The sequence below is a fragment of the Varroa jacobsoni genome, unplaced genomic scaffold, assembly GCF_002532875.2.
Source record: "Varroa jacobsoni isolate VJ856 unplaced genomic scaffold, vjacob_1.0 scaffold_154, whole genome shotgun sequence".
Classification (NCBI taxonomy): domain Eukaryota; kingdom Metazoa; phylum Arthropoda; class Arachnida; order Mesostigmata; family Varroidae; genus Varroa; species Varroa jacobsoni.
The window spans coordinates 1-12,772 of record NW_019213056.1 but is presented as its reverse complement, the minus strand read 5'-3'; the positions used below and the strand labels follow the sequence as shown (position 1 = coordinate 12,772).

At 42.0% G+C, this 12,772-nt stretch overlaps 1 protein-coding gene across 5 annotated transcripts in view; it reads left to right on the top strand.

The window, feature by feature from the left end:
* Nucleotides 1-12,183, top strand: part of LOC111269871 (uncharacterized) — a 32,883-nt gene extending 20,700 nt beyond the window's left edge. For 3 of the 5 annotated variants that reach the window (XM_022849774.2, XM_022849764.2, XM_086972237.1), the window contains 7 exons: nt 549-622; nt 1,765-2,069; nt 2,411-2,765; nt 3,077-3,305; nt 3,660-3,975; nt 5,178-6,878; nt 9,442-12,183. In XM_022849774.2, the coding sequence (XP_022705509.1) occupies nt 549-622; nt 1,765-2,069; nt 2,411-2,765; nt 3,077-3,305; nt 3,660-3,975; nt 5,178-6,878; nt 9,442-9,658 (3,197 nt within the window). In that variant the 3' untranslated portion in view covers nt 9,659-12,183. Of the gene's footprint in view, nt 1-548; nt 623-1,764; nt 2,070-2,410; nt 2,766-3,076; nt 3,306-3,659; nt 3,976-5,177; nt 6,879-7,030; nt 7,171-9,441 lie in introns of all 5 variants that reach the window. The other 2 variants (XR_002685983.2, XM_022849781.2) reach the window with 2 other exon arrangements.
* Nucleotides 12,184-12,772: the final 589 nt, after the last annotated feature.

Here is a 12,772-nt window from a genome sequence, read left to right as displayed (position 1 = left end):
TAGATTTCATCTACTATTGTATATATTGGTTAGCGGTTTATAAATCGTCCCCTATCGTCAACCAACCCATCACTTGTACCTGAGAACGTTCCGTATGTGCTAGATTTTGGTTATTCCACGCAACTGAACCGTTGCGTCCTTAAGTAATTTTGCTTGAAGTTGCAAAATTTTTTTTTTCCATAATTGTCATGGATTTATGCGAAACGTATATAGTAGGTGTTGGCAAGACTATTTTGGCATCAAAAGTCAATTGACGTACGCCTATGAAGGCAGAGTTTTCACAGATCTGCAAACGTAATCCACTATGTACACAAATGAGATTCATTGTCGATATTTTGCGCTGAATCTTTCCTAGGCGGCCACCCATTACTATTTCATATTGTCCATTTTTATTATCGGGCACTACGGAATGCTTTTTATACATTTATGGAAGACACGTTATAAGTCTTTCAGCTGTTAGCATTGGGAATTTCATTTTTTTTTATATAGATTCATCTTGTACTCCTCTTGCTGCATTATCTTGCTCTGTTTTCTTTTTATTTGTTTAGGTGTTACCTCTTCGTTTGCAAGTGCTGCTTCAACATTGTCAACCCTTACGCCCGCTACTGAAATCGGCCAACAGGTAAGAAGCACTGCAATGATGATGTTATCAACTTTCATATATTACAAAACAAAGCACACGTATAGGTTTATAAGTAGAGAAATATAAAATTATGTTCCCTTGGACGCGCAATTATGATGGCCGCCTTTGGCCTACGCTTCGATGAACTTCATGGGAGCTGTAGATATAGGAGGGTAATCCAATTTCTTCATCATTCAAGAACTTGAAAAATACATATTTCTCCGCGACAGATGACGGATCTTTTTGTCAACACTGAGTCAGGTGGGTTGAAATGCAGAATTGTCGTTTATACATAAGTATAAATAAAATTCGCTCAAAAACGCTATTAATAAGTTGTAGGTGACCGCTACATTGCCATCGGAGAATATGTTGTTAAGGTGGGACTTTCGCACCCCACTAATAGATGTGGATCTGGCGTTTGGTTATGAGTTTTCTATTATATAGTTAGCCCTGAAAACCGTAGTATTGGTAGAAAAAACATGTTTGTTATTTAGTGGATGCCATAACGGTGTCCTCTTGACAACGTGATGTGTAATATTTATTAATATAAACCGTACAGAAAGCGAGGCAAAACTCTAAGTACGGAACCAATTCGATATATTGGGTTTAGATACTACAGATAAGTTAAGGCTCTACATTGTAGGGCTTGTAACCTATGCTTCAATTGCCTTCATCATCATTGTCGTCGCATAGCTTTCAACATGACAAACTTTGCCTTCAAAATGGAATTGAATAAGTGGCCAGGGTTTTTCTGTTAGTAATTTATTGACACGCCGTTTTAATAAGATCCCAATTGTCCAATTAGTGCAAGTGTAGCTCAAGTCTTTGTAATCGCATGAAACGTCGCCTTAGGGTACGGGTAGTTAGCCTCTAATAATGAGACTCATGTCATTTTATTCGACCTTAAAGGTCTGTGTTGAGAGATATGCAGATTTAATGACACTACAAGGTTACGTTAGCAGTAACACTTAATGCAGATATCCACTTTATTTTACGTGTGTGTGTGTGTGTGTGTGTGTGTGTGCCATTAGTGCTTGTTCTGTTTATGTATAATCTTGTAAATATATATACAAGACAGACAATAAACAATTTGGATAAGATCTTCAAGTCTATATTATAAACTATACGTTTTTGTCTTGCAGGACGAAATCGAAGAAGTCGATATGGAGATTGATGACGATTCCGACCAGGAAACCAAGTACGATAGCTCACGGCCTTCTCCAGCACAGTCTCCTACAGAACCTGTAGGGACCAATGCCACCTCCGCTGACTCAGGTAGATCCCCTGTACAGGATAATGAAGGGGGTAGTCACGAGAACTCCCGTGATAATTCGGACGATCTTACGGATCTCGCTGACCGCATGACAGGAAATGCCCAAACAAATAGTAGCGGCTCATCGGATCCCATCGAAGTGTCCGCAGCAAAGGATGTTGATCTTCGGATTCGGTATATATATTCTTTCTTATTTCACAGCTATGTAGAATACGTGCAACTTAAAAATCGTCTTGGGCTCAACGGGCGAATAAAGATGGCGAGCACACAATACATTTGTTTTCTCTCAGCTACCTGCCCGAATTGGCCTAGCCTTTTTTATTTGTCACACGGAAGTTTAACAAATTTCAGGTCCGAATGTCGAATAAATTCCTTACGACGTACCGATCATTCTGTGCCATTCTAATTGCAAGTGAAGAAAACATTAGACACATTACACTTAATGAACCATTCTAACTCTCTTGGGATTCTTCCCAGTTAAATCAGAAGAGTTATTTTGCCGCGTGTTGTTATAGGCCGGGTCAATTTCCGTGCGTACCATTTCCTCTCGCGTCGACATCGACGGGCTTGGCTCCATTGGTGGTGGGAGATGTCGACGAACGTATTCCACCCCCGCATATGTTCAGACCTAGTGGAAATGCTCGTTTGGGAAATACAGCTCGCGGTTCACGAGTAGCGTTTCCACCAAGTTTAGCAAGCGTTTCTACAGATTTAGGATTCTCCGAATCGGGGGATCGTGTATTCGGGCATGGTCAGCAGGGTTTTGCTCCTGGATTTGGGCCTGCTGTTCATCCAGGAGCTACGCCTCCGGATACACCTAGTGGGCTAGATCGGTTGGCTTCGCCCGTTACTCCCTCTTCGTTTTTGAAAGTAGGTGGACTTAATAACACTCTATTAGGACTAATGTCTTTAGATCACGCACAATAAGCGTACGACGTCTATATCTGTTTTTATTATGTATTTTATTTAGCTTCTTTGATATCAGACGCTGACCAGTTTTACTCAAATTAAAGTCAAATTAAAGGCTGGCTGCGTACAGAACTCTCGATGTTGCAATAATTCTAAAAGCAACAGAAACTAAGGTAACAGTTGTAATTATTAACCATGAGACGCATAGTCAATACAGAACAAAAATGCCGAGGACTATAAAATGTTTGCGTTTATGAACTTTTCCTCTGTAGCAGCATACAGATTCCAGTAGCCCTCCATCTTATGCCCCAACACCTGTCGGAGATCAACGTCGATCTTCAGGCCAAAAGTCCACTGAAAAATCAACAGCGGCCAGCGATTCGCGACCTAACCCGGACGATGGGGCGATCAACATTGATGACCTTCTCCGAAAGCTGGCTCCAACACTACGACAACAATCAACAAGTGCTAACTCGGATACTGCATCGCCTTTTATTCAGGGTATGATTGACTACGATCTAAAAGGGTTCATATTCAACGTGGAATGTGAATTCCGATAGTATTTAGCATTTTAGCAATCGCTTCCAGCATTGCTTAGAAAATAATTTTAGCATTTTGGAATAAAGTGATCTGTGTTCGCGTCATCGTGTCGACTATCCCTAAACTGGTTACTAGTCCTCGAGTATGGGTAGGAAATCTGACGCTCCTAGAATGAGACGACCGATATCCTTGTATAAAATATCGCTGCATTTGCTCCTATCGGGAACTGGGTTCATAAATTACCTTCCGTGGCCTTCCATGGACACATGTGTAATCACCTACAGTACCAATAGTATAAACTTTGCGAAATTTTAGAATGCACAAACGCAAGAAAGAAGGGCATTAAAGACGTCGAGCAGAAGGAGACGGAAGCTTACTCTCCTGGCGACAACGAGGGGGGGACAGCATATGATCCTGAGGATGAAACGGACCCGTATGATCCTGAGGATAATTTCGTGCTTGTGGAACCAGCCCGAGTAATTTACTCTCCGCCAAAGGATGTTCCGATTACATCAAGCTCGACACACGATCTGACTGCAAATTCGGTTGTGTCCCAAAACAGTCAGCCAAGCTCATCGCAGTCTGCAATGCCAAATACGGTGCGAACTACCACCACATCGAAAGTTACGACGTAAGTTCCGTGAAAACGCCCTTTTAGGATTTGATCTTAGTCTAGGCTGAAACACAAGTAATCATGTTTCAAAGAATGACAAAAATTTAAAATTGACAGTTCGGACATGTCAGATTTAATCACATCCTATGTTCTAGAAGACTCCCCCCTAGCATGTAAGTGACAAATTACATGCTAGGGGGGAGAAGCAAAGAAAAATATTCTTCTACTGCCTTAATGTTACATGTTTTTAACGAGATATACAGAATGTTCGGAATAAATCGGCAACAGGCTGTATGTCGTAGCGGGCGTGCATTCGCCGCCTATCCTCGGTACTAGACAAAAGCCTTTTTTTTTTTTAGAACAAATGCAAAATCTTATCATAGAAAAGGCACCAGATTTGTAATCCAAGTGCGAAAAAAGCTCGACATCTACGTGCCAGACGTAAACTCGTTGAAATTTTAGACTTGTTTGAAATCGATGGTTTACGTTGTCACCAGTCTCCATGCGGCTTCTACGTAACTCGAATATGATTGCCACGAGTTGAAGAAGAATACTTACAGTAGAAATTAGATTGAAATGGCCCTTGAAAATGCCCTTATTTGTAGTTCCTGAATGTCTATACTGTGCTTTCTATGTCTGTCGCTTTGGAATAAGCCCTTAACAGGTCTTCACATTTTATTATCGTTTATTATTAAAGCGTTACGTAAGAATTTAAAGAACGGCGTTTTTATGAACGGTTTAGGCCCTGAATTCAAGCCGTAGTCGAATCCAATTATAGTTACATTAGATCAACAAGTTTATCATGCGAAAAACTTTCCCCGCATATTTGTTTTCGTTTAAATGTGGCCTATAAATTTGTTCCTAGCACCCTAAAACGGTACGCACATTATTTAGGAAAGGCTGGCTAATTGATAGTTGTAAGTTGTTCTTCTAGCTCCTTCGCTATTGTTTGGTAGCGAATTATACAACGCACAAATCATAAATGTTCAACAAAGTTTTTTTTTAGTCACTGAACATAGTTTACGTTTACTTACAGCAACGATCCAGAGATAAAATTTTTTATAGTTTTCACTAAAATACTCAAAATCGGTAAAGCCATTTACATGATTTCGAACGGATATATATATTCGCTTTGAAGGGAATAATACGATTTAGCCTATTACAACCGATACGTTAATTAAGCACTGAGACTAACATTTAAATACCTTTCTTATTTTTAGAATAAGCCCGTTGTCACCAGATCGGCCACTCATGGTTTCGGCCGCGCGTCCCCTTAATCGGAGGGCTCCCGGCACTCGACTTAACGACGAGGTTGCCTATCTAAGTGATCCACGCGCGCCAGCTATCGATAGCGCTGAAGTAGCGTTCCTTACAGACCCTCGAGCTAGTGGGTCCACAGCAAGCTGCGGGGATGCATTGAAACCGAAGGTCGAAGTCGAATACTTGACAGATCCTCGTGCTGAGCCCCGAACTATTTTGGAACCCCACGCGGTGACCCCTGAAAAACGCCGAGACACGAAGGAAGTGTTTGATTATGCCCACCGCAATAATGTGCAACCTGGGGTCTCCGTCGTGAGGCCGGTAACGCCAGCCAAGCACACAGGGCCGTTGAGCAGGCTTGCTGATCGACGAGAAGCTATTATCGAGCCGTATTATGGAGAGCGACGGAGCCCAACGAGCACACAGAAGCCGGTAAGGACTGCTTCCATGGCAACAGCGGCATCCCAACACCACCATAGCAGTGGTACGCATGGGCACGTTGATGCACGAAACAATTCTGCTAAAGACAGTTACGAGCACCGCACGTCAGCTCATGCGTTCAAGCAGCAGACAAACAACAAGAACAACAACAACAACAACAACAACAACAACAACAACAACAACAACAACAACAACAACAACAGCACCCAGTATGCGAGAGGACACTTGTCTTCAGCTTCGAAGAGCTTTGACAAGCGGCCTGTGTGTGGACTCGAACCGACAACTCCACATCATCACCTCAACAACCACAACCGGCGAGACGGTAGTTATCGTGGGGATAGGAAGGATAATATGCGACAACAGCAACAACGGTCAATTCCCGAAGATCAACCGGAACGCGGTCTAGTGGATGAGAGGAGATCACCTCCAGCCCATGTCAGAGATGGCAGCCATGGACGTCCAGATGGAAATCGGCATAGCAGTGTCCGGGGAGGCCGAGGCCGTGGTGCAGGCGACAGTTCTCGAGGCGGTCGCAGTGGGCTTCGTCAGCAAACGATGGGACGTGGGTGGGGTGCTAGCCTCTATCGTGAGGAGAAGGTGTTCGGTTATCAACATGATAAAGTCGATTATTTAAAGTTGCCCTCAGCACGGAAAAAGCCGCCCCAAACAAGAATGGCGAACCGCCAGCCGGGAATACCGACAACGCCCCCCGTAATTAAAAACAGTGGCAATACGATTACAGGAACTGGTGGGAAGCCTGCAGCCGCCGGCGAAAAACATCAGACCAGCCCTCTAAAACTAATGCACGCAGCAATGATGAACGAACAGCGCGAGAAAACTGAGAAGAAGGACCAGGAACAAGGTGATACAGGAACAACAGTTAGTGATAAAATTTCATCTGGTGACGACAGTAGAACCGCGCACGAAGGACACGAACTCGCTGTGGTTGGTGCGCTTGAGCAAAACGTAGTGACCTTGGAGATAAGCGACTTGGAAAGCGGAGGTTACGAGGATGACCCGATGCTAGCTGGATCAGGAGAACTGACGATTGATCCGTACGGAGCAGGCGATCACGTAACCTTCGATACCTCAAGTTCGTTTGTTATCAAGGACTTCTCTGAGGAGGGTGAACAAGGAGCGCTGCCGCTAATCGAGATCGGGGATCCGGACGACAGCGAACTCTGGAACGATGCCGGGGCCATTCTCGATATTGACGACGGGTAGGTGGTAATCGCAGAGTCAAAGAACCTTCAAGCCCTGCAAACATTCCCCCAGTACTGATCATACCAAGCGCCGTTTAGTTTGAAAAGATATAAAATATTTAGGTTCTAGTAGTTGCTTGATTGACTTAAGTTTTTTACCTTGTTTTTAGCTGTTTTAGTTAAGGTGTTGCAAATGTTAGTGGTTAAATCCGCCGTAACTGCGTCCCAACACCTCAAGTGCCACATCAGTGCTGGGTCTTCACAGGCATCGAAGAATCCCGCACTGCTAGACACCTACGATTTCTCAAAGGTAGTTAGTAGGTACTACGTCCATTTTAAGGATTTGTAAAGGTGCTATTGAGCTTTGTCCTACGTATCCTTCAACTCGAAAGTCTCAACAATGCAGTTATGGGCTCACATACGGCATGCTTTTATCTGGAAAGACTAACACATGTTTCTTTGTAGTACGAGTACTGTTTATTCGGTGTGTGATGCTGATAAACTAAATAGGCCAGCTATAAATAAGGTGCGGCTCTCTCGCTTGCGGATTTCCATTCGAAGTAGCAAGTCACAGATGTCGAGATATGCCCAGAGCTCCTATTTAAGCCCCCTTCATGGCCATAACAGATCTGCTTCATATATGCCATAACTTTGGTCAGATCAAAAGCAATGTGACAGGTGCGAGGAACCGTTAATCGTAGTTTGAGTCTGTAAGACTGCTTTCAGCTTAAATAAAGCTGAAAAAAATAAAGGCGGATCGTTGAAACGGAAAATATTGCTTTGCACATAAATCTCAAATTCCACACGTCTTGATTCGGAGTATGATAATACGTCCAGTAAAGTATCTGTCGGTCGGCTAGTCATCCTTGGCGATACCAAACCGATGACCCTGAATCTGCTGTATCAAGCGTTTCTTCTTGATTATATTCCAGTAAAGGTAGTGGACGGCATGGATCCTGTATAGCTTCAAAAATACGCAATTGAAATTTGCGGGTAATAAATACTATAGGTTACCAAAAGTCAGTAACTTAAAACTGCGGGTGGCCACCTAGCTTGTAAAGGACTTTAGATTACTGGTTCGTCTGTGTGTTGGGTAAGCTGTTAACCATGCATGCCTTCCTCCTACTTTTATCTATCCTGACGTTAGAGGTTTAATAAACTTAGCCTAAGTAACGGAGAGGTCTTTCGAAGGTCTATTCGTAAACTGTCCAATCGTTTTTGTGTATACCATAAGCGCGGCGATTCTATGGAAACCGTTTCCTGCATCGTTCGGTGCACGTCCTACGCACGTTGTTTGGACTAGAGCAATCGTCTGATAATAGCACGGTACTCATGTGTTCACATATCTATTAGGCTATTATAAGCAAATCCGGCAAACTTTGAAGTCGAAGAGCTTTTGCACAAATTAGGCTGGAATGATTTTTTGTGTTGAAGATGTTCTCCTTCGTTTGTCGCATACCCAATGCGTAGGGAGCTTCCGGGAAGTTATATAACATCTCGATATCTAATTTTTCCATTTATGGTTTCTCGAAGCAAATCGATAGTGGGGTTGCTTGCTGACCAGTTGTTTCTTTTAAGGCATGGAAAGCTGTAGTCATATGGACCTAGTTCAGGAGAACAGGCGGGTTAAAGCCAACATTAACTATTCCTTTTATCAAGCCAGAAAGTCATTAAGGCATAGCGATAAGGTCTGGCATTGCAATCAGGTAATGATTGCGTGCTTCCGATTGCCGTGCCAATGATCCGTGAGTTTCTCGAAGAACTCGAGATAGCGAGCTGCATACATTGTTCCATTACTGGTGAGCGTCTCGTAGCACTGATGTCCATTGCAGATACTACCATTGCCTTAAGCCCAAACTAGCACTACTTCGCCACCGAATTCATGTATTCTCTAGGGCGACGCCACTCTTTTGCCTGGTCCCTCCCCGGCTGACGGTAGAGATTGAACCATGCTTTGTGTATGGCGACGGTATGTTCCAGGCGGCTTTTTGTTGATTAAATTTTTACAGATTGCACGCGGAATATACCACACGCGTTTCCAACAGGCCTGAAGTCAATTCACGAGGGACCCATTTTTACTCAGTTTCCACATTTTGTGTATAATTATATGCAAAATTCCAGTTTTGGCCAAAGGAGACCTTAAACTCCAAGTCAGGTCCCACTACCAGGATATGTCGTCGCTGGCCTTCATTATTCCAAACTCCGTTTTTAAAACGTCTGCACCGTTCACTTAAGGCCTACTAATTGAATGTCTCCATAAGTCGTTGATAAATTTCCGCAACGCTGTGGCCTTAGGGACACAAAAACTTGACCACTGAACGTTGGTGAACTAATTTCTCCTGATGTAAACTGAACCAGTTTTCTTTCACGATTTTTTTAGGAGACTGGACTGTTCACATGTCAAGTTTCGTTTGCTAGTGGCGCGTAGTTTAAAAAAAACATTAAATTCAAAAGTCCGCCGGATTCTCTTGTAACAGCCTAACACATACATGAATGTACAATTTTACCTAATGCTGTTTGTTCCATAATATGAAGTTAGGGCTGACAAATCGCATTTTATTGCTGTGTGCGTTCCTTTCAGTTACGGGGGCGGCGGTGACTCAAAGTCAATAGCGAATCTTCTATCCGATGAGCCATCTGCTGTTATCACAACCGACTGTCCGAACAGAGGTTCAACTAGCTCTGCTAGAGGCGGGAAGGCCCCGCAAGGAGGCCTGCGTGGCGGCGCCGTTGCCACCTCGGTTGGTACCCGGCGTAGTTCGTGTAGGGATCGTGGAGCATTTGACGAGTTCTTCTAAGTTAGGTCCTGCAAGGTCCACGAAGGGTACAACAAGTACTATCACGATTACTGGTATGATTAGTGCTTCATCGTAAGTAAGTCAAAAAGTTCCTGGTCGCGCGCGTAATCAGTTCCAGAGCTGCGGACAGGAGATTTAGATGGTGATTTACGAAAATTCATGTGAACGCTGTAAAAGCTGACCAACAAAACAAGGTATTAATTAAATGCTAAATATAGTTTTTCGAGAAGTATCGAAACGAGTATAAAAGGAAGAAAGAAAAAGTCTATTGCAATGGTCGACGGACATCGAGAGGTCATTGCGGTTTTTGCAATCGGCAGATATAAACGAAATGCAGAAGGTAGCAGGTGAAAGCGAACATACTCCAGCAGCAGCAGCAGCAGCAGCAGCAGCACAGCAGCAGCAGCGGCAAAACCGATCTGAATGTTTATCAGATTGATAAAAAAATTGACTAATTTGTTACTGGTCACGTGGTGAAACATACTGTTAGTAATTGATGGTTCTGCTTTATTAGATGAATGGAGAATCTGGACGCAGCCTATTTGTCTACTGTACTATACTGATTTTTATAGGAGAGTTTAAATGCTAAACACTACGTAGCCAGTAGTAATTACCATATAAATGCGGCTAGCCTCATAATGACTGCAAATATGAAAACTAGAGCACTTGATGAATGGAATACTTTACTTTTGACAGATGCACCGATTTAATAGGTGGCATGCCAGTTTTCGTTTGACCAGAGCACAAAAACATTGAATGTGTTATTACAACAAAAATAGATCTGTGAAAGCAAGTGGGTAGAGAAGGTAATATGTTAATTAACAACGAATACGTAACTACAAGATGCACACAGACGCACGAGATATAGCTGAGCTGTACTTTAGTTTGGTTTCTTCATGCTATAAACAAAAGAAAATAACGACCATACGAAGGAGCTGAAAAAGTGTACAAACGGGAGCTACAAGGGTTCGTAGCAGCAATATTTAACGACATCAAAGAACATCCAATACAAGAATTATCAAAGCACACGATTTTACGTTCTGTAATGTTGTGCTAGCAGAGTGCTGCTCTTATCATGAGCAAGATACCCGCTCCATTTAATGCTAAAATTCATTATATAAAACATTAAATGTAGATCACTCTATCACTGTCAGTATACCATCACTATTACTGTGAACTTAATACATTCAAACGAAATCTTGTAACTCAATCATTGGGTTGGACTACTAGCATGAATGACAATTGTGCATGGTAATAAAGCCTTTATATTATTATGATCACCATCATGTTACTATTATGTATTGATTAAGAGGGATAAGTCCTGGAATCTTGCGACATAACTTTCCAGGGGCAAAATGTTCATAGCCGATTTAAACATACGTCTAGATGAGCTTAGATTTGTTTCGTTTTGATTTTCGGCGCCATAACTGCTCGGAGAACTTGTCAATGCTGTTACATAATGCCAATCAACGGTGTGTTAGCCTAAAATTTAGGAAGCTCTCTTCCCTGAAACGTTCCCAGGCTGGCACAGAAGTCATCTGAGTTTGATAACTGAGTTTGAGTGGGAGCTTGTATTTTTAGTGATGAAATAGTGTAAGAATTGAATGTGAAATCGATGGTCGATTTAGTGAACTCTATTGCATAACGTATTGCCTGTTGTAGAATGCAAATGTATCTATTATCTTTATTTATCTATAGATTCTATCTGTATATGTACGGGCGTTGGTCTGTAGATCTGCAGAGGTCATGCTGAACATTCAACAATACGGACTGCTTATCACTGCTTGGTTTCAAAGATGGTCGTTTCCAAGGGTAGTCTAAAGCTGGTGCTGAAATCCAATTGTTTGTGCTCGGCTACGGTTCACTACGAAAAGATAATTCGAATTCAATGAACGAGTGTCTATTACATCGGGGTACGAACATCTTCATTTGAGACTGAATTTTCGTACAAGTCGATCATTTTTGTACAGTATATCGAAGGCGAAGAACGTAAAAATTTACAATTGTTGCAGTGGCAGATATTGTAAAAGAACGTGGTTATACGAGAAAAACTTGTTCAACTTTTACGCTTACCGCGTCGAGTAGAAGTAATCAAATCTCAAAAGATTTATGGTAAAGGGGTGCTGCGAGTAAGTCGACATATATAATCAGTGATGAATGAAGCATGCATTTGAAGATGATGAAGGTCATCATTCCAAGTGCTTTTCTTTGTATATTTGTACAGTTATTACCTTCCGACGGAAGAGTGAAATGAGATTCGTAATGCAGAGTGTAGGTAGCTTAACGAAAGAACACGTGCGAGTGTGATGTAATAAAGAAAACGAGAGAGAGAGAGAGAGAGAGAGAGAGAGAGAGAGAGAGCGAGCAAATATCTATTATAAACTATTCTAGTGTTTAGGGAGGAGTCTGTGAGATCATCCGATAAACCCGATAATTGAAGTTTTGATTCAATTATCGAAAAAATGGCTGATAATTGTGTATGTTATAGTTGTTTTGCAGTAAATAAAGACTCCTTTACATGATAATAGTTGGTGTCGTTGGTGTTTATTAGTGTATGTGAAAAGGCTTAGGGTAACTGTTATGTACCAGACACAATCATAGATTTTAAAGCATAATTATTAACACTGTTAGGAATAGCTTCGTTATATTTGGCTTATGCCTTTATAAAAACATCTATGCAAGTATCGGATATTATACAATTGTGAGTAAAAAACGTTTCAGATCTTTCAGTTAGAAGAACAACAAGTCAGAGAATGACTCGTTTCTAGCAAATCCTCTGCAAATTTTTACAAAATGGATGCTGTCGAGGCTATTCTGAACCCGATAAAACCGAGGCTTTTTCCACGAGGGTGAACGCCAGCACTGCTAGCGTTGATGGAACTCGTAGCACTGTTTATCAATAGTTACTTAGTGGTGGGTTTTCGCCGTGCTTTTGAAAGGGCGGAACAACCCTCCAATAGATGAGCGTGACATATATATATGTAGATATATATATATCACGCTAATCTACTGGATGAGTTACGTAAGCGGCGAATAAGTACGCCTTAGATATATATATATATATATATATATATATATCTAAGGCGTACTTATTCGCCGCTTACGTAACTCATC